Source organism: Scomber scombrus, chromosome 15 (assembly GCF_963691925.1).
Source record: "Scomber scombrus chromosome 15, fScoSco1.1, whole genome shotgun sequence".
Classification (NCBI taxonomy): domain Eukaryota; kingdom Metazoa; phylum Chordata; class Actinopteri; order Scombriformes; family Scombridae; genus Scomber; species Scomber scombrus.
Genome location: NC_084984.1, coordinates 3,737,227 through 3,758,118, shown reverse-complemented (window position 1 = coordinate 3,758,118; position 20,892 = coordinate 3,737,227). Strand labels below are relative to the sequence as shown.

The 20,892-nt window shown below is 40.5% G+C and overlaps 1 protein-coding gene across 1 annotated transcript in view; it reads left to right on the top strand.

Moving 5' to 3' along the window:
* The window catches only part of LOC133995278 (WD repeat-containing protein 70), a 40,373-nt gene that overhangs the window by 12,012 nt on the left and 7,469 nt on the right, over positions 1–20,892 (top strand). The window contains exons 10-14 of the mRNA XM_062434615.1: positions 3,364–3,538; positions 12,978–13,077; positions 13,482–13,566; positions 13,667–13,805; positions 20,628–20,728. Of these exons, the coding sequence (XP_062290599.1) occupies positions 3,364–3,538; positions 12,978–13,077; positions 13,482–13,566; positions 13,667–13,805; positions 20,628–20,728 (600 nt within the window). The remainder of the gene's footprint in view (positions 1–3,363; positions 3,539–12,977; positions 13,078–13,481; positions 13,567–13,666; positions 13,806–20,627; positions 20,729–20,892) is intronic.

The window sequence follows — 20,892 nt, the reverse complement described above, 5'->3', positions numbered from 1 at the left end:
TATAGCTTTATATGAGTCAGTATTTCTTTCTCTTTAAACTTTTGTAACCCGTGTGTCTAAACAGATAATATCTAACATACTATATACTAGTAAGTAGGTCATCTATTTTTCATTGCTCTCAGTGAAAAGCTTGGTGATAGCTCACTGTAGATCTTTTCGAGAGGAGTAGGGCTCTGCTGATCTGCGTGACAGAACAGGGATGCAGAGTGAGGACAGACTACACAAAGTGTGTGTGTGTGAGCATGTTGGGGCGATCCACAGTTTGACACATCAAGTTCATCCACAGTCCAGCACGTCTCCAATTGTTGCTTTACAATGCTAGTGTTCCATATCCTGCCCAAGAACGCACATACCGTACCACCAAGGAGTGCATCTGTCCTCCTTGTTCAATTTACAGTCATGGCTGAATTTTTGACTGCCAGTTATTTTGTAGTTGTTTAGTGAATGAATACAGTATCTTACTCAATCAGCCCATTTCATTATGAGGAGGTCTGATCGGGAAATGTTTTGCTTGACTAAATTTTAAGAGCTGTTTTAACTTCTTTTAGTCCTCGAGTCAATCATTTTGTATCCTGTAGAGTGGTCTCACCTACTCAGTTTACACCCTTTTAGACTGATCTTCCAGCTTGCAGCCACACTAATAAAGTGATGAAGTTTCTTGATTCAGTATCTCACAGTAACCACAGTGCATCTTTACTTAGACCACAGCGATTCCTCTTCAGCTTCCTTGCTTGAGCGCCAGTGTGTGTATGCCTCCTCCCAAATCCCTCTGTTATTTCCCCCACTTTATCTTCTTCAGCTGCAATGGAACATGGAGCATCTTCTACTCCTAATCCCCCTTTTTCAAAACACCGCCCCAGTTAGTCAGTCAACCGGCCATCAGGCAACACAGCCTGTCCCCATCACCGGAATTCGACCAATAAACAACCTTATACAAGTTGTATACCTTTCTTTTCCCTCTCTCTTCTTTATCTCTTCATCGTGGAAAGTGATCCTAGCAACCGTCAGCTCCCCTTGGTCTGTAACCTGACAGACAGATAAAATCTGGGGCCCGGGGAGTTGTCACTCCTCAGTTGATGTGTGAACGACTGCGCTACCTCGTAAAGTGCACACGCATGACTGAGGATGTATGGGGCTCATTTTATTGCATTCACCCCACTGTCTCTGAAGCATTTGTGTGGGAAAAGGGGGCCGCTGATTGAAGGGAAAACAGGGTTGCAGGGATAAGGAAAGGGGCGAAGGTATTGCCCCTGAATGTTTTTGCCAGTTTCTTCCTGCTGCATATGAATATTTTGACTTATTCAATGCTACTACTTTCCCCAAACAACCACCTCCTCTGATCGAGTAAAGATAGGTAAAGATCCTTCGAGGATGTTTCCTCTTTGGAATAAAAGGCACAATTGTCCCAATGAATTAAATCCAAGACTTCAAGTTGAATTTTTGTTAGTTTGATGGTGCATGGAACGTTTTTACACTTCAGTTAACAATTTTAGAGTACAAACAGCTTCCCCTTCCCTGCCCTGCTCTGTGTCTTGCTTCTGACAGATGAGGGTGTGCAGTCTTCGCCTTGTGTTTCGTGGTTGGCTCAAGACTGGTGGGCTCCAACCTCCCCGCTCTGTCCCCCCTGACAGCCGGCAGTGCCATGTTTTGGAAAGAGCCCTTACGATAAATAGCATTCCAGGTTTTGTGTGCTACGCAAAAGGTTATGTTGTCTTTATTGTCCTGACAGACGCCTACAGTCTTCTGTAAACAAAATAGAGATGTCTGTGTGAGGCAGCAGGTGGACCAATTTGTCATCCAGTCCATGACTATCACTCTTTCTCATTCTCTCTCACACATGCATTCATGTTAACACTCAGTGTACAATGCAGTAACCTGCACATTGTACTTGGCAACCCCCTCATACATACAGCTTTTGCACCCTCTTGCAGAAAGAGAGTTTTTGATTTATTAACAGCTATGGTTTATGTGGATTTAAGCACAACTATGCATCAAACAGAGTTTTATTTGACCCTTGCCAGTTCTTAGTCAAACCATATGTCTTCAGTTGGCATTTGTATCACATTGTTAGACTTATCCAAACACAGTTGAGTGTGCGTGTCTGCGACTTTGTAGCCGGCCATGGAGGAATCCTTGCCTGGATGTTAGTAGCAGCCCTGACTGTGTGTTTATACTCCTCTGCCGACCTCATGACCCAAAGGTCACGATGCTCACTAAAGCAGGGAGTGGGTCACACACACATTTGGACACGTTCTGTCTGGCGTGAGGGTGAGTTTGGGTGTGTGAGAGGTTGGCTAAACATGTTTGTGTGTAGTTCTGTCTTTCAATAAGTAAATGTGGACCTTTAAGTCTGACTTCCAGTAGTGATAGGTACCTATCTTTATCATTATTGCTGCCTTCGTTTTATGTGTTTAACATATTTTTTTTTTTTTAAAGTTTTTCATTGCAGGCTCTGTTATTAACTTTGTTTTGAGTTCTGGTGGTTTCACAAAGGCCCTGAAAAAATAAAGAGCTAGCTGAATAAAAAAGACGAGTGATGCTAGTTTAGGTGGGAAGAAGCTATGTGAAACATCTCTTGCTTGGACATCCTCTACTGTATACAGCATGTCATGCCAGCAGGGTCAAAGGTGAAACGTTCCACCTTGTTTTAAGTTAAACAACTTGATGTTCTCAGATAATTGTCCACTCTACTTTGAAATTCAAAGCATGCAGTAATACTGACATCTGCTTTGGCTGATTTTTTTACTTCATTGTTTCTCTTGTTTTAACAGATTTTTTAACAGATATTTCCCTATTTCTTTCTGTGACTGATACTGCATCTCTTCATTGTGCATACTTTATGTAAATATATGTCCATTTTTTCTGGTTTGCTGGGTAAATTAAATGCAATGATATTGAAGTAATTAGTCTGTCTTTTAAATAGCACAATCAAAGTCAGTAAAATGTACAATTGTTTATATAAACTCAGTCAGGGGCTCTTGTTGGGCCTAAATTAGAACAATATATAATCAAATCTCATTTGCATGTATCTGAAAATCAGCGTTTAACTTCCTTTGCCGTCAGTGGTCCAGGTGGTGTAATGTGTCCAACAGATGTAGGAAAGAGAATCAGGATTTCATGGAAGCTTCAGACATGCCTGTCAGACTGATCTACTGTTCTACTATTTGCTAACTCCTCACCCTGTAACACATAGCTGCCTAACCTTATGTTCATGAGAGTGACTCGGGCACACTGTATCTCTATATGATTCTGATTTATGGTGATGATGGTGTTAATGACCACATATGTTTTGAGGAACAGATATGTTATGATTGATTTGTGACAGTTGGGGTGAGGATAAATTTATTTTTTTTCTGTCCACAGCACCGTGCGCACATGGGACCTGAACTCAGACAAGAAGCATAAGTCTGTGTTTAAACCCCGCTCTGCCCAGGGGAAGAAGGTCACCCCCACATGCTGCACCTACAGCCGTGATGGGAAGCTCGTTGCAGCAGGCTGCCAGGATGGCACCATCCAGATCTGGGACAGAAACCTCAGCGTGAGTCTTAAAACACACACACATACCAACCACCACAATGTTTTGTCGGTTGTAAACATAGGATGTCTGTTTTGTTATGGCCTTGGGTACAGAGTCATGAGACTTGGGTCATCTGGTCACAGGCCAGAGAAGTCAGAGTTCAACAAGTCAGGAACACAGAGAAGATGCCTGGCTTAAAATGCATTTGTCCAAACTTTAAGTACTTGAGAATATTAATAAATAGCCTTTTCTGACCCGCATTGACTCTGTTCTTACACTGACTCGGTTACATGGTAGTGATCCTGGGCCAGAGTCGCTGTCATTCTGCCCAGTCTCTTTAGAAACTAGAGTTTACAGCCATGGTAGTGGCTCTGTGATGCTGCACTTTGGCACAGCGTTGCTTTGAGCTAAGTTATAACGTCAGCATGCCAACAATGACTATGCTAACATGTTGATGTTAAGCAGGCAGGTTTACCATTTCCAGGATCTGTTAAGTATTTAGTCATAATCTAAAGTATTGGATACTTTAACTGGCACTAGATGAAAAGTTAAGGGAATGAGTAATTACAGTTTATCCTGAGCGGGACTTCAATGTGTGTAACACATTTTATAGCAACATATCCAATAGTTGTTGAATGTTTGTGTGACTTTTCACACGAAACTACAACGTGGGAACCTCATGGTTGTGATACAGAAAAAGTCAGGGGATCATCAGGATACACCATCTGGGAACCATGAATGTCTGTATAAAATGTTGTGCTTGTACATAAAGTAGATGTTGAGTGAAAACTTTGACCTGCTGGTGGTGCTAGAGGAAAAGCCAAAAGTAATGACTGAAGTCATTAAGCTTCATCTTCCGGGAACCATGAATTTCTGGACCAAATTTCATGGCTATCCATCTGAAGTGTATTGCTATAAAACAAAAATGTCACGCTTCTGATGGTGCAACAGGAAAAGGTAAAGGATCAACAAAGTCAGTGGGAAACCAGAGTGTGTGTTCATGATTTCCATGGTAATCCATCCAATAGTTGTTGAGATATTTCAGACTGAACCAAAGTAGTGGACAGACCAACAGAACCATCCCTTGGGCCACATTGCTAGCACAGCAAAAAACTAAAATTATGTAACTGAATTAACTGACGTGTAATGATTGAGTCGAGTTACATGGAAGTTGTTGGGAGGCCCGATCACAATTTCCCTCTGTACATTTTCCACTATTAGTTAATGAGGCAATTAGTGATCAAAGTGTACATTCCATTCTTTCAAGATTCACATTGTTGAGGTAATAGTTGATCTTGGCTCCAGAGAAGCGTTGCTCTCACTTGTTTGGCTGTTTTCACTTGAGTTATTTGACAAATCGTCACTGTAGATAAAAATGACTTCCATTCAGGCCTGGAGAATGCCTCTCCTCCATCTTTCATCAATTAGATTGCCTGGGAGAATGTTTTATGACTGCTGGTTAGTCCTTAACCCGTGCCTTCCTGTATACCCACAAGTCTTTCTTGTTGATGACTGCTAGAGTGACACATCTCTGGTCAGTGTCTGGGCAGGAAATAACTTGCTGTTGTTTCCTGTGAAAGGATCAGAGACAGAGTAGGTTTGGCAGTTTATTGCTCACAAGACTCACCTCCATTGCACAGATGGGAAGGGAAGGGGGGAAAAAAGGGTGAGAGGTGCATTTCTGCTTAAGAGGGGGTTTTGGGGACCCACATCACTCATAATTCAGTATTTCTAAAGGATGACATATTGCAGGCATCAATTCAGTTTGGATTTGTTTTACATTAAATTTAGCTCCTTTGCAAACACAGTTTCACACGTTGCTGTCTCCACTGTGTAAGAAATACTGTGTGGACTGGTTACTCACCTGAGAGTCACAAAACTCTATAAACCAGCAACACTTTAATGTGGAAAATAAATTTGATGGAGGACTGCGCATATACAATATAGATTTAAACAATTGAGTGTGAGTGCATTTTCTGCCCCTCAGCCTTTTAGTACATTTCTAATTCTTTTGTTACACTTCATATCCTTTCATCTGTCCAAGCCCACATGTGGACAAGCTTGAGTGCTTCTGTTATTTCATATGAGAATAGTGACAGTGACAATCAAGCTGTAGTTAGTGAGTTGGAACAGCTTGATTGGACAGAGGGGCTTATCTAGATTAGTCAAATGGGAAGTAGGCTACATTATAATTACTCAACTTTGTAATTATAGGACACACAAACAATGTAGTTATATGGAGGGCTTTGTTTTCCCTGTAGCTATTTCCCATTGTATCTATACTGTGTTTGTGCGTTCATCTACCAATGCTGTATAGACTCCCACCTCTCTCCCACTCACCCATCATCCCACCCCTGGTCTGCTCATAGCACCAGGCTCTGAATGATTGGGTTAAAGCTCTCAAAATTTATTGCCCCTCCTTCTCCAAACTAAATATTTACCTTGCGTCCCATAGCAGCTTACAATACTCAAGTCTGTTGCCTGACCACTGGAGCCTGTCCTGTCTGAATGGCTCAAGAATTTTGTAGGTGCCCCCTGCCCTAATCAGCAACCTGTGCTGCTGACTCAAGTTCAGCCACGAGCCTAAAAAGGAGTCAACCTCATGCTTTTATTGCTGCTCCCTCCCCCAGCTGAGGCCTATCTCCTGTTGTATGACCACTATTACTCATGGCCAGAATATGCAGGAAGATCAATCACGATCAATCATGTACATGACCTTGATCTAAAGCTCAGCCTGAAGAGAAGCTATTGAGGATGACACATCGTGCTCTTGAACCCTGACATGAGCTGATTGATCCTATGACGGGAGTCAAGTAGGTCTCTTTTAGTGGACTGCCACAGAGAGTGATTGCATGCTCGTTCTTTGACCAGAGGGGTCGGTGCCAGAATTGCAAGGCTTCATTTGCATTCAGTGGTTGCCAGGTAATGTGCACTCTGTGATACTTTGTGCACTGGGGGTTCAGGTCTTCGTTCCAAAACATTACCACAGAGACCGGTGGAATGTTATGATGTCAGTGGTGGACTTAGATGTTTCCAGACTACAGAGTGGGACCCCAACAGAGGTGGTTTTGATAAACTAAGTCTCTGGGGAGTGTTATCATCAGATGACACGGAAAACTCTCTCTTGTTTTCTGCACAAGGTGGCTTTTTTTCACAGCGATTGATCGACAATAATGAGAGGAACCACTCATCAAGGAGAGTTTTTCAGTTCATCTGGAGCTGAATTTCAAATTTTTCATCCTTTGTGATTCTTACTTTCATCCAAACTTCTACTTGATAAAATAAATTACAACTCCAGGCTCCTTTTCCTTCACTTAACACCCTGTTTTATTACATTATACTCGTCACACACAGTTTATTGTCACTTGCATTAATTGATCAGGTCAGCACATCATTTAGAGTCACCAACCTAACAGGACCCTCTGCACAGTATCACTGTAAACTGGTAACTCCATTTGTGATAAAAAAAAAAAAAAAAAAAACACACAACTCTCATCATGTGCCTTCATTGAAACGTGTGTGCAATCTGGTCCATCGGGCCATCTAAAGACGGCTTGATCTTAAATATTTACACCAGATCTCAGTCTTCTTCCATCAAAGGAATACTATAGCTTTCAGTATTGGATCCATTGCTTACCCACCTCTGTTTTAACCAGAACAAGACTTGGATAATACTAAAGAGTCCTGCTTCTCTTCACTCCAGTGTGATCCACGCACACACAGCCATGAAAGATCAGAGTAGCCGTTCAGGGCTGTGGTTTGGCCACTTGATCCTCAGAAAGCAACAAAGGTCAGAGTGAGATGTTACAACTGACTGCACATTGGGCATCATCAAGTCTTTCACAGGTGTCCGGTTGTAAAAGTATTGAGGTTGGAGAAAGGCAGAGCCGTGCAGTATTTATATAATGATACTTGGATAGCTTGGTTTGGAACAGTTGGCGCTGTGGTAGATTGTTATCATAGGCTACCGAGGATGAAACCCAATGCGGTGTTCCTTCAGCTATTTATGAACTGCTGCTGCCGAATGTGTGTAGACCTTGATAACAGCTCTGTGTATATGTGTGCATGTAAGTTGTATAAATGATTATACGTGTAGAAAAATATTCACATTGGCTCACTGAATAATATTATGACAATTTAGCCTCATGCTCCTTGGCCAGAGAAGAAGGGCACAGCTTACAGAGGATGTCACAAGACATGAGAAAGGTTTCAAACAGTATATGAGAATCCGGTTTCACAAGCCGGCTGTGTAGATTAGCACAGGAAGCAAACACCATGGCATCTACCAATGCCAGCCAACATCAGGATAGTAAATAAACACGCAGCCTTTCACAACAGCATTATATGATCTAGAAATAGCTACAGTGGGTGTAATAGACAGCTAGAATAACCACTAGCTGCCTATTAAAGGCACAACCTTCTCTGATTGATAGTTATTATTAAGATTATCAAGTTTATTGCGAGTCTTTGTTTCTTTTATATTCTTTTTATCATTACCTCTGAAGTTGGACAAAGGTTATATCTTTTATTTATTCATTCCATTTGTCTGCTTGCAGAATATTTCCTTATGCAGACATTGAAGCCAGCGTAACATACCACAACAATACAACATAAAAAGAGCTCAAATATGGCGTGACCTAACAGCAGATGGTGTTAATCTTAGAAAGAAAGATATCAGAGGAAAAGAGTAATAAAACCCAAACAAGACAAGTTGAAGACAAGACAACAAGTTGAACAAGAACCTCTAACTTTTCTTCCTAGTTGACCTCAGGAAACCTGTGGATATGGCAAATAAAAAAAAGTTGTTTTAGAAAGAAACCAGATTTGCGTAATTCTCACTGGACAGTTATGTAAAGCAGATTTCATCACCTTCTCTTTGCAATATATTCATGCAGTAATACCTACATGTGTTTGGTGCACTCTCACTCTCACTCTGCACCTCTCAGACACTCAACACTGTTATTTTCCTACAAGCCATAGAGACCAGCCTGGACAATAATCACTATGAGCTAAAAATGCATTCATGATGTGCCATTTAGCATTTTGCAGAAGCTCATAAGTTCTACTGTAAGACAATATAATTCTTAGAAAATGGTTCATCAGTATACCTCCTGTTCATAGTCAACTGACCCCAACCAACCCCTTTGTCCCTACCTCACATTAGATGTGCCTGCACTTACATGAATGGAAATAGTTTGCTTGGATACGCTCCCTTTGTCCATGTGCTCACAACACAGTGGCAGTGGTCGTTGTGATTGCATAATGGAAAAAAGGTCAAAACAATGTCTTTGTTTTGAGCTTATATATTAAATTCCAATTATCGAAGCCCAGCCAGTCACTACACATCCTAAAGGTAGAATATTCTGTGTTTGACGAGGTTTAAACCTTACACTATAGACGTCAGATAGCCTGTGGCCCAGCTGTTTCAAACCTGCTGTAAGATTAGAAAATGTAGTCTTTATATTAAATTGCCCTCTTGACTTTTATTTCTCAACCAAGTCAATTTCAGTGCAGTGCATAAAAGAATAAGTAGATAATCAGAGATAAGAAAGTAGGGGAAAATGGCTTTGAGTCAATGGTAATATATGAGTTAAATGATGATGGGAAGCAGAGAATTATCCCTGGAGAGACTAAGAGGCTAAGTGGCCGAGACCTGAAAAAGTGGAATCCATGTTATCTACAGTTCAAGGTAACACTGTTATCTGTCTCGTCCAAGTTAATAACTTCCCTCCATTTACTCTGGAGGTGAAGTACGGCCTCGATTCCTTCTTTGTATCATAAGGACACATCACTCATTCACCTCATGCTCCACTCTCCTTTGCTTTTTTAGTCAGTATTTCTCTCTATTTATCTTATCTGTCTTCCACACTTTGCACACTTAAAATTCCTTATCCACCTCGCGGAGTCAAAAGCCTGTATTGCTGCAATTCTCTTTTCACTGATTTATTTGCATTCCGTTTAGAATTAATGAAAATGTGGCTGTATAAACCAAGGTTATGTTTGTTTGAGTGTTAGCAAGACTACTTCCCCAAACTATTGCTTCACCAGCGTCTTTTAATGATCGATCTCTGTAATCTGGCTTTAGTCTGCAGAGGAACACTCTGGAAGGAAGAAGTAAGAAGACACAGGAAACTCATTTTAATTAGTGCTGAAGCAATTTAGTTAATTAATCAAATAGTCGATGTACAGGAAATTAATCCAGAAAATGGGCTTTGGCCTGCCGGTCAGACAAATTAATCAACAATGAAAAATAATAAATCTTTTTTTAGCTCTAATTGTCATATTTGGAATAAAAACTTGACTACAGTTATTTGTTTCTCTGCAGTTAGAGATTATTTTTTATAAACTTCAGGTTGAGAATAACATGATTTTTCACGTCACTGAATTATTATTTTTTTGGGTTATTGGTTATCACGTTTTTTCATTGCTATTCATTGCCCACGTTTTTAGTACCTGTGTACTTTTAAGGAGCTTTTCTTTTTGCTGTTCTTTTGTATGTGTGAGAAAGATAGAGAGAATTGTGTGTGTGTGTGTGTGTGTGTGTGGGGAGGGGGGAGGGGGGGGGGGCGGGGGTTGAGCTGGGTTATTTCCAGCCTGGAGCTTCAGACCTTGGCACACACACTCCCCCTGCACTACAGTAGTACACCACTTACTCAGAGTAAGCACTGAGGACGTACATCGAATGGCAGGCCATTTTGGAAACTGCTGTTTAGACAAGTAGTTAAAATGCTTCTGTGTGCAGAGGGAGCGCGACTGAAGAAGAGGCCGGAATGAATTAGGAATATTTTGGATATTTAGGATGAGTGTTTGGCAATTTCCCATTGTTTCCAAAATATCCCTAAAATGCCATCCAGCACACACACAGTGACATTCCATTCCCCCCTAGCTTTTGTGATCAGTCTATTCTTACCTATATAATAACCCTCAGCTGAAATGTCATTTAGTCTACTTGGTTTTCAGTGATACATGCTGATCATCCCATGTTTAGAGCCAAGCCGTCTAAGATCACATTCTCTCATAGCAACATGCTGTGGACATAGTTACAAGGACAGAATTATACAGGTGATTGTATTTTATATGCCTAATACCTCCAAGTATTATTCCATAAATACCTGGGAGGTTTTAATATTCAGTGTGCAAGCTGCCTCTATTTTTCCATTGTAGGCTAAATATAGTCCACTGCAGCTAAGAATCACATGCGTTATCGATTAATCTGCTAATCATTTGGAGAGAAAACCCCCAATCCCCCTCAACTGGCTCCTTATGCCACGAAGGAGCAGCAGCAGCTCTACTCCGAGCTCCCACCAGGTGTCTGAGCACTCTACCCTACCTCTAGGATCGAGCCCAGCCACCCTACGAGCTTGTATTTTTTATCTCATTCTTTCAGTCACAACCTAAAACTAGTAACCACAGGTGATGGAAACAAGCCTGATGGCAAAGCTCTCAATTGTTTACCACTGTGGTCCAGTACAACCCCCACATTACTGCTGATGTTTCACCGGTCTGCCTGTTGACCTCACGCTCCATTTTACACTCACTCGTGAACGAAGATACTTGAACTCCCTCACTCAGGGCTATGACTCACTCCAAATCAGGAGGGAGCAATAATCAGTTTTCTTGCAGAGAACAATGGCCAGACACAAGTCATACTGTGTCTGTATATAAAGGTTATGTAAGGACCAAATGGCTCATCGTGATGGCCACGGAACCACTTACTCCTGCAGCACCCCACCCCCAACAAGACAGGGCTCACTGGTTATCATCTGAAATGAACCCTATATTCTCTCAGACCAAACACAACTTGTAATTGTGCATGCTCATTCCCTGGCATGGCTTTCTGAGACAATTAATGAAGTAAAATATGAGCCGTGAAAAGGGCCTGATGTCCATATTTTCTAATACAAACAGCAAAGTTAGCCATGGGCTGCAGTTAAAAGGGTGTCTGTTGCTAAACTATACAGAGCAGGAATAATATACTACTATTTCAGGTAGGAGGAGAAGTCAAAATACCATTTGTCAGACAAGGGCTTGCCAAGTTAAATCTCTCACGGTCTGTAGTCTTGTTAAGGATGGTGGAGGGTACAGTGTGTAACATTGGTGGTATTTCACAGGTTGCAGTGGGCTTCATAGTTGAGTGTATAGTGTGGTGTTCATGGAGGAAATAGAAGCCGTGTGTTGTTTTGAAGAGACAGAACAAAAAGGTTAAATGTGTGCTACTGATGCAGAGCATTGGTAGTTTCACACTGTAGTACATCTGGAGACATCAAGAGAATTGTGTTTTATTATTATTGATGATCAGTAATGACCACAGCAGCGTGTTTATGGAAACTGCGAGAGAGAGAGAGAGCCAGCTGTACTTTTAATGTTGTTTTAATTAACGAAAAGTTTTGGCTAGTTTTTTTTTCTTTCTGTTTTTGTCCACCACAAGGTTGTATTTATTCGTGATAAATATCAACAGGATATAAATAAATAAACTCATCTGTATTTGCTCAAGAATTCCTATTTTTGTCACATACACATATTTATTATTACACACAAACAGAAGTGTATTGCTGCTATCGTGGCCTCTGTACTAGACTTTCACTTTCATACACAGGCTGTGCACATGATATGGAATAATGGCATTTAACCTTAACTTGACACATTCATGCCAGTCTGTTGGTCATGGGATAATGAGTGAGTGGTCATTACTTACACTACCACTCAAAAGTTTGGACACACTTTCCTGTTCCCTTGAATAAAAAAGTGTGTCCAAACTTTTGGCTGGTACTGTACATGGGTCAATGACGTATAAGGATTTTCAACAACTCAATTGTAGAATAATAAAAACAAGCATATCTAATTCAGTAGTTCAAACATTCAGAATGTTGTTTACCTGAAAATCCATATTATAAATGTGAAAGTGATTTTAGTGGGTTTTTCAAGATTAATTGGCACTGGCCTTAAAAAAAGTCATGTGGTGCGACCATGATTCATCTTGAAATAAATTAATTTACTTAACACGCTTCACATCTTTTTTTCAGTTTTCAGTAATATAAAGTGTTTGGAAACAAAGTATTTGCTTTTTTTTTTTTAATTTTTGTAAATGATGATCTTTTATTTATATAAAGATATTTCAAGATGAATCATGGTCGTACCACATGACTTTTTTTAAGGCCAATGCCAATTAATCTTGAAAAACCCACTAAAATCACTTTCACATTTATAATATGAATTTCCAGGTACACAACATTCTGAATGTTTGAACTACTGCATTAGATATGCTTGTTTTTATTATTCTAAAATTGAGTTGTTGAAAATCCTTATACGTCATTGACCCATATATCACCCTGCAACTCTAGTTGTGTTTTACATAAATGAAAAAAAGCATAAAACTATGTAAAAACCAGCTTAGCAGAGTCATGATGCAAGTTCATATAATGTGTTTATACCCATTCTTAAGAGTTTTTTTTGTTTTTAGGTCCACACAAAGTTTCACTGCCGGCAAGCCCACACTCCAGGATCAGACACCTCCTCCCTGGCCTTTTCCTACGATGGTGTGACTCTAGCGTCACGTGGGGGTAAGAAGTTGCTTTCATCAACAGTGCAACTTAGAGCTTCTTGTTTATTGGTCTTAAGTGTGATCACTGATCCATAGTGATGGTTTTTAAAGCAGAGAAGTAGCTTGTCTGTTCCCTGAATGTGCAAATAAACAGGGACCACCACTAACAAAACATAGAACTCTCTCAATAGATCACTTGACTTTCTCTTTGGTATGTAATCTAGACAAGAGAGTTTTAACACAAAGACAAACAAGAGTAACTCTGTATAAGAGTCTTTCACTCAACCTACTGTATCCCTGTAATGTAAACGGAAAATGCAGTAAAGTAAATATCCTTTAAGAAAGTTCCACTGTGTTGACTTTCTGTAATGTAAATCTCACAATTTACAGTTTACCTGTTGCCTTCATCTATTCTTTTTCTAGGTGATGACACTTTGAAGTTGTGGGACATACGTAACTTCAGGAAGCCTGTGAATGTTGCTACTGGACTGACTAACTACTTTTCTATGTGAGATTTTTCTAACTTTTATCTTAATTACAATCTGCCTGATTATTATGATGATTATTATAAACTCATTATGTTGTATCTGTTATTTTCCCCATATTAGGACCGACTGCTGTTTTAGCCCAGACGACAAGCTTCTTGTAACAGGAACCTCAGTGAAGAGAAACGAGGGAAATGGGAAGCTGGTTTTCTTTGACCGAACTTCCTTCCAGAGGGTCTATGAAATAGAAGTCACCAATGCAGTAAGTTCTACTTCAGCCCCCACAACCACATCTGCTCTCATTGTAAGATGTTGTTTTTTCAACTGGTTGGTATATGTTGGTTTAAAACCAAAATGACCCAAAGTGGTGCATAATGGACAAAAAAACATAATCATCCACAATGAAACTGATGCAAAGTATTGGTCTGGAAGTAGCCTAGCCTGAAGTAGTCTGGGCAACTGCAAATCATTTTCGTATGATTTTATCTCCTTGAAAACACAACAGCAGTAGCACATTCTGGCAGTTGTAAACATATGAATGCCTGGTTTGTTTGTACATTTTATTTTAAGCATATTGCATTCATCTGGATTTATCTACAATTTGCTTTTTTGTTCAAATTGATGACACACTTTTCATGTCTCTTAATACTGCCTGTATGATGTTAGAAGTAATAAGCACTGCCCACACACACACACACAGCTTTTAAAAATTAATCCAGCTTTAATCTAAAAGTCAATTGAGTTGACCTGTGTTGAAAGCAAAACCAATATGAACCCATATCATGTATTTTAGTCAGTATGTATTTAGTAACTCTGACAGCAAATATGAAGTAGTCTAGGCTGCACTGCAGTTTGGAGAAACAGAGCTATGCAGGCAGCAGTCTCTGTTATGTTTGATTATGGACTAATATTATTCACTCAGAAACTGAATTTAGTTTTGTGTGACTGAAATCAATAAGACCATCCCTCTGAATGACTTGGTGTCTTAAGGTAGGAATCAAACTGTTGTGGTTTCCCAGCAGCATCACAGATTATGTATTTTCTCCTTTTTACCCCAGTATGGGTGATTGTATTCTTCCAGTACAGATTAGAAGAGTTATGGAGGGCACTGAAGGCAAAAGGATGAAACTTTTTTAAAATACGGTTAGAGCTGGAGGAGTGGAGTAATGTGACCTTTCCTTAATGCAAGTCTTTCCCACAAACCCTTGACAGGACCATTATTGACGCTTTTATATGTACTGCCTTTGAGTTATATTTGAGATTAAATTATTTCAGGACACAATCAGCTTGTTCCATTCACATGCACTGACTACACTCTCACACACGTAAGCATACTACGCACTTTATACTAATCCTGCTTTCTCAGAAATCCATTTGGTGAAGGCAGCCAGCCATAGGTGCTGAAATGAAGAGTACAGTACTGTCTTAAATAGAAAAACTTTTTGTCTTTTGTTGCTTCCTGCTCTTCCTCTACTGTCTCCTCTTCTTCTTGTCCTATTCAACACATTTAGCACTGTGTATGTGTAGTCATAACAGTGAGGTCCGACAGAGGATAATGGCTTCTAACTTGGTCTCTCTGGCAAAGGCATGAAACTTTCACACGAGCCATAGAGAGAACATGTTGGAGAGAGGGGGAAAAGAGACAAAAGATGGGTTTGTGTGTGTGTGTCTGTGTGTCCCCCCTTCTCTGCCAGCCAGCTGCTGTTAGCTTGCAAACCTTGGCACTGGATTGCATCCACTCTAAGTGCACACCACGCTGCACATTTGCGCTAGCTGAGGGGAGGAGGCAGTCTCTGTTTCGGTTGACCCATTTTATCTGTGATTTTTACAGCAGTGAAAATGTAAAAAAAAAAAAAAAAACTTTTTATTTTTCTTTTATTTATTGCAATTTCCTTATTTAAGTATGACCTGCATTTCACTCCACATTTAAGGTGTAGATCATGGGGTTATAGTAAACTTTGATGTAACAAAATGCCATTCAGCTGTCAATTTAAATGAGAGGATCACTGGTGAATTCAAAGTTGAGTGTAAGATTTCAAGTCTGGAGCTGGGTGACCCTGTCAGTGCAGTTGTCTGAAATTAGAATAAAGTGAATGAAAAACAACACTGCATTGAAACAGAATTGATTGAGTGGTTAATTTAATGCCTGATAAGTATTTTTAACCAGCATACTCTGACCGACGATAATTTAGTGTAATTACCATAAATAAACAGCCGCTGGCCTTATTTGTTCAAATATTTCTCAAAAATGAAAACCACATTTTCCTTTCTCTTTTGATAGCTAGAACTCCTGTTTTACAGTAGTGAAAAGATGACCATACAAACCTGACAACTTAACAGTTTCTTCTCCAACCTTACTTTTTGGGTGTTAAGTTTTAACGGTGTCACCCAGAGACAGGAAGTGGCATTATTCAACAAAACACAATCCACATATCTATCAATATTATTTAGATCAAGCAGGTACTTATTCTTTGTTGCACTTAAGTTCTTCTTGCAAAGTCTATGAGACTCTTACAAACAGAATCAGCTGCAGCGTTTGCACCTGTTTTCACTGTGGTGACGATGTTACAGCATCAAAGAAAAGACCTCAGACACTGTGGGTCAAAGAGTGTGTTCAGAACTGAACAACCTTCATCCTTCCCTGCATCACCCTGTGGACGTTCGTCTTCTCTTTGACTTTACTGAAAAGGGTAAACATTTGGAAGTGATTTTTCCATTGGCCTTTTTACTCGTTCCACCATCTGCCATTGTGAGATGCCCTGAAAGCTTCAGCTCAGTTTCACTGGAAGGTTGGCAAAACCTCTTCCTCTTCCTCTTCCTCTTCCTCGTCTGTTCATCCTCTGTGCTCTTACAGAAATGCAGCAGATTTCCCATAAAATCCAACCCAGTGCCACGAAAAACAATGTAGTCTAGAGACTGGTACGAGCTGCCAATTGTCTTGGCAGTGGTTTTATTTGTGTTAACCTCTCAAAATGTACAGTAATGATTGAAGTACTTTTGATTATGTTTTTTTATTCTAAAAATGTTATGTTGTGAGGGGACATGAACGACGCAGGGGCACAGCAAAAAAAAAAAAAAAAAAAAATGTTGGAGAATTATATTATTTGTGCATATCAGTCCCACTAAATTGCATTTTAGTTTATTTTTCGGCATTTTAAAATTTACTGGACAAATTCCAATAGATATGTTTAGTTTTAACAGGGAAGGGTTAGGGTCATTTTGATGCCCTGCATTTTTTATTGGTTCCTTCATGGTATTGTACATTGTTCATTTTTGATGTACAAAGTTGTTTTCATACCCATCAGCCGTCACTCTAACAATCAGATTGCCCACACCAAGCATATTTTGTAGCCTCTAATATAATTTTGATTTAGTTTTTGAAACAGATCAGTTTTATCTGGTTGACATGCACTCAGTGAACCTGATGAATGCGCTATTTACTATGTTTACATCAGCCGTCTGCCTCTGGGATGGCCCAAGAATTTAAGTGCAGTCTTTATAAAGTGGCGTACCAGGCAGGCAAGTGAAAGGAAGGGCCACCAATCATTTCTAACTTAAACAGTCTACATAACCCCAGACCTGGATTCTGGGGTGTGCTTGAGAGTGGAGGCTGTTTAGGCCCGTTTGGTAAATACTTCAGACACTCTTAAGCTTATCTGAGTCCATCAAAAAGGGGCAGGAACCAGGTGAGACCCTGCTGACTGGCAAAGCACTGAGCCCTTGGCTGGATTTCAAATGGAGACTCACTAAAACCTGCAGCCCCTGTTCACTGTCTGTAATGTGTGTGTGTGTGTGTGTGTGTGTGTGTGTGTGTGTGTGTGTGTGTGTGTGTGTGTGTGTGTGTGTGTGTGTGTGTGTGTGTGTGTGTGTGTGTGTGTGTGTGTGTGTGTGCCTATTTCGGTACATGTTCACATTTCATAACATGTGTATGTGTCATCCGGTGCTGTGTAATTTGTGATTTCCTGCATATTTGCACTGTTTGCATTGAGACTGGAAACTGTAATATTGTGTTGAATATTGCTGAATGAATTGTGACACACACTCTGTTTTGCAGTACATTACTTGTTTTAAACACTTAACAGAAGGATGATGCACCAATTTAATACACTGCATTGATTCTGCTGCTGATGCTGCTGTTATTAAAGGACAGGGTATTAGCCAGATGTGTTGTTACTTTTGATGATATTCAGTTTGACTTCGAGGTAAAAGAACACTGAATAATCAGCATGACAGTCATTGATTGTCCAGCCCTACTAAGTTTTTCTGCATGGATGGAAAACCATTTTTCAGTCACCTTGGCTAGTTGTAGTTTGCTCATACTACTCCTACTATCTCATGCATGATGGCTCTTTAACAATGAGCTGCTCCCTGTGCCATGCTTTTCAAGGAAGCCTTTGATATGAACAGTCTGTCTTTCATCCTCAGTAAGAGCAGCCAAGGGTGAAGTGTAGAAGGGAGGCCTGAACTTTCTTCTTTCTTGTGCATTTTACCAAGTGAATCCTGTAAGATGTAAAAGCCAGTTGTTCCAGGAAGGTAGTTCGTGGTAATTACGGACTTGTTGGGCAGTTGCACATTCATTGTGCAGCTGAGGTGGGTAAGAGTTGTGTTCTCCTTTCCCCTACTGCATGGATTTGGCTTGTGTAGCTCAGTCTGTCAAAAGCGGCGCACATTTGGATCCACTCACCAGCGACTAAACAAGGAACGCAGCTGTGACTGTTGTGTCCCATTAGTGCTGCATAGCTTTATTTCATAGTCAGCATACATATCAGGCAAGTGGCTGTCTTATTTAGCTCTAATCAGCCTTTGGTATTTTAATGTGATGAGACATAGAAGGCTGCTACTGAAGAACGGACTGATTAAAGTTTCCTCCTGCATGATGTGATGTAATTTTGTGGACGTGAAGCCTAAACAGGGGTTCCTAGAGTATAAACACACTGGTCTGAATATCTGGAAAGCAGTCTTAGTGTTGGACAGACTGAGCTGTGCTTGGCTATGGACTTGTTGGTGGATTCAGTTGGGGTGGGCCCCACTGAACTCTTCTGTTTTTAGGCTGCTCTCTCTGCTCTTTCTGTTTGAATTGTTCCACAGCCAAGTAACTGGACTGCAGTTACTTTGGCTGTATTGTCCCTTTTATTTGGGTTTTACTGCCTGATTTGGGCTGTTCTATGTTGTGTTGCCATACCGTGGATCGGGTGGATTCCTCGAGCTCTGACACAGTACCTGCGGAGTGTAACAGAATTCCTGTCTGTCGTCTCTCTGCCTTCCCTCGCATGTGGGAACTGTCCGTGCTGCTTTAGCTACCTCGACAGGGCGATTTATAATCCATTACACATTTACACTTCAAGCACATCCACAGGGAATCGACTTTTATCTTTTTTGATACATAAATCTGGATACATGTTATCAAAAGGGTTAGAGCTTTCTTTTCACAGTTCAGGATTGTGTTAAATTAAGAGTTTTTATGCTTAGATAATACAAACGCAGTGTCCACAATGAAGGAATATTTGCATGTGTGCTTATTAAGTAATTAATTAATTAATTAATCATAAATGTTTTAATCCATCAGCCAATATGGGAATGGAATATGTGAGACTCATGTTAAACACATCCTGTTTATAGCATTTTCCAGATCTTTCTGTCAATTATGGCAAGCTCATGATGTGGTTGAGCAGATTAACCCTCATCTGTCTCATGAGCTACAAACCGCTGAGCTGCTGGCCTCATAGCGTAGAAATGAGCTTATTTCATTAAAAAATAACCTTATGTTGCATACTTGCAGGATGATATTAGAAATTGACCTTATTTTTTAAAAATGTTTATTTACAGCACAGCGTGATAGAATTTAGGTATATATGTAAGTTATATAGAAAATTAGTTGTACCAAATGTTTTAAGTGATCCCCTAAACTTTATTATATATTTTTGATTGAAAAGTAGGATTGCATTTTCTCTATGTGTGCAGGACTGCTTGTCTGTGTACGTGCCTGTCCTCTTGTCTGCGTGTGTGTGTGTATGATTGTGTGTGTGTGTGTGTGTGTGTGTGTGTGATTGAGACTCCTTCCCCTGGTATCCTGGTGGGAAGCTGAACAGCTGGACGTTAAGCAGCTTTCACCGTCACTGAATCTGGACATCCCAGTCGTAGTCCTACCCACCCCCATCCTACACTCCTGCCCCAGACCCCTGCCCCCCAGACTGCCTTCACTGCTCCACATACAGTAAACGCAAAATGTTTTAAAAGAAACTGCAGATGCCCCTTCAACACAGCTCATCACAGAAGGTTGTGATAGAAATGAAACACTCCAACTCCAGCAAGGAGTCTGGAGTCTCTACTGTAGCTCACATATCACAGAGTGAACAGAGGGTCTACATCATTATCCAACAACTGTGCTTGTATTTCTCTCTGTGTCCCTTTCTCTCTCTCTCTCTGTCTATCTCTCTCTCTCTCTCTCTCTCTCTCTCTCTCTCTCTGTCTATCTCTCTCTCTCTCTCTCTCTCTCTCTCTGTCTATCTCTCTCTGTCTCTCTCTCTCTCTGTCTATCTCTCTCTGTCTCTCTCTCTCTCTCTATCTATCTCTCCCTGTCTCTCTCTCTCTCTCTCTCACTCTCTCTCTCTCTCTCTCTCTCTCTCTCTCTCTCTCTCTCTCTCTCTCTCTCTCTCTCTCTCTCTCTCTCTCTCTCTCTCTCTCTCTCCCCACACACACACACACACACACACACACACCTCTGGATAAATGTGGTCACATTTGCCTATTGGCACTGGGCCATCTGTCACACACAGACTGAGGGATCCAGCCCTCATCCCAACAACCAAATATAGTCAACTAGAGCAGCAGAGCACGCTGGGACTGATCCCCACTGTACCACAACTAACCTGGGTCACATACTCACAATACTTCCAAAATAAGATTGTTACCTTTGATCAGTGTAGAAGCAGAAAGCCTTTAAACATTCTCACAAATGTGACCCACAATACAGAAAGTTGTTCACAACCTGCTGACTCCTTCCCTCACATGTATCACCTCCATCAGTTAATGGACAACAAACATTTAACTGCATCTTGTTTGCCTTTCTGTGTGTGTATTGCAGAGTGTCGTCCGCTGCCTGTGGCACCCAAAGCTCAACCAGATAATGGTGGGAACCGGGAACGGACTGGCCAAGGTCTACTACGACCCCGTCAAAAGTCACAGGTATAATGAGATCAGAACTTAATAGATAAGTCTGGTATGTCATTTATCTTCTTTTTAACAAAAAATCCCCTAATGATACTAAAACAAACAATGAGTTAATCCTTCTAACATAATTTGGCGTATGTTTAGTTGATTTTATCATCACAGCAATGTCATTTATTCCT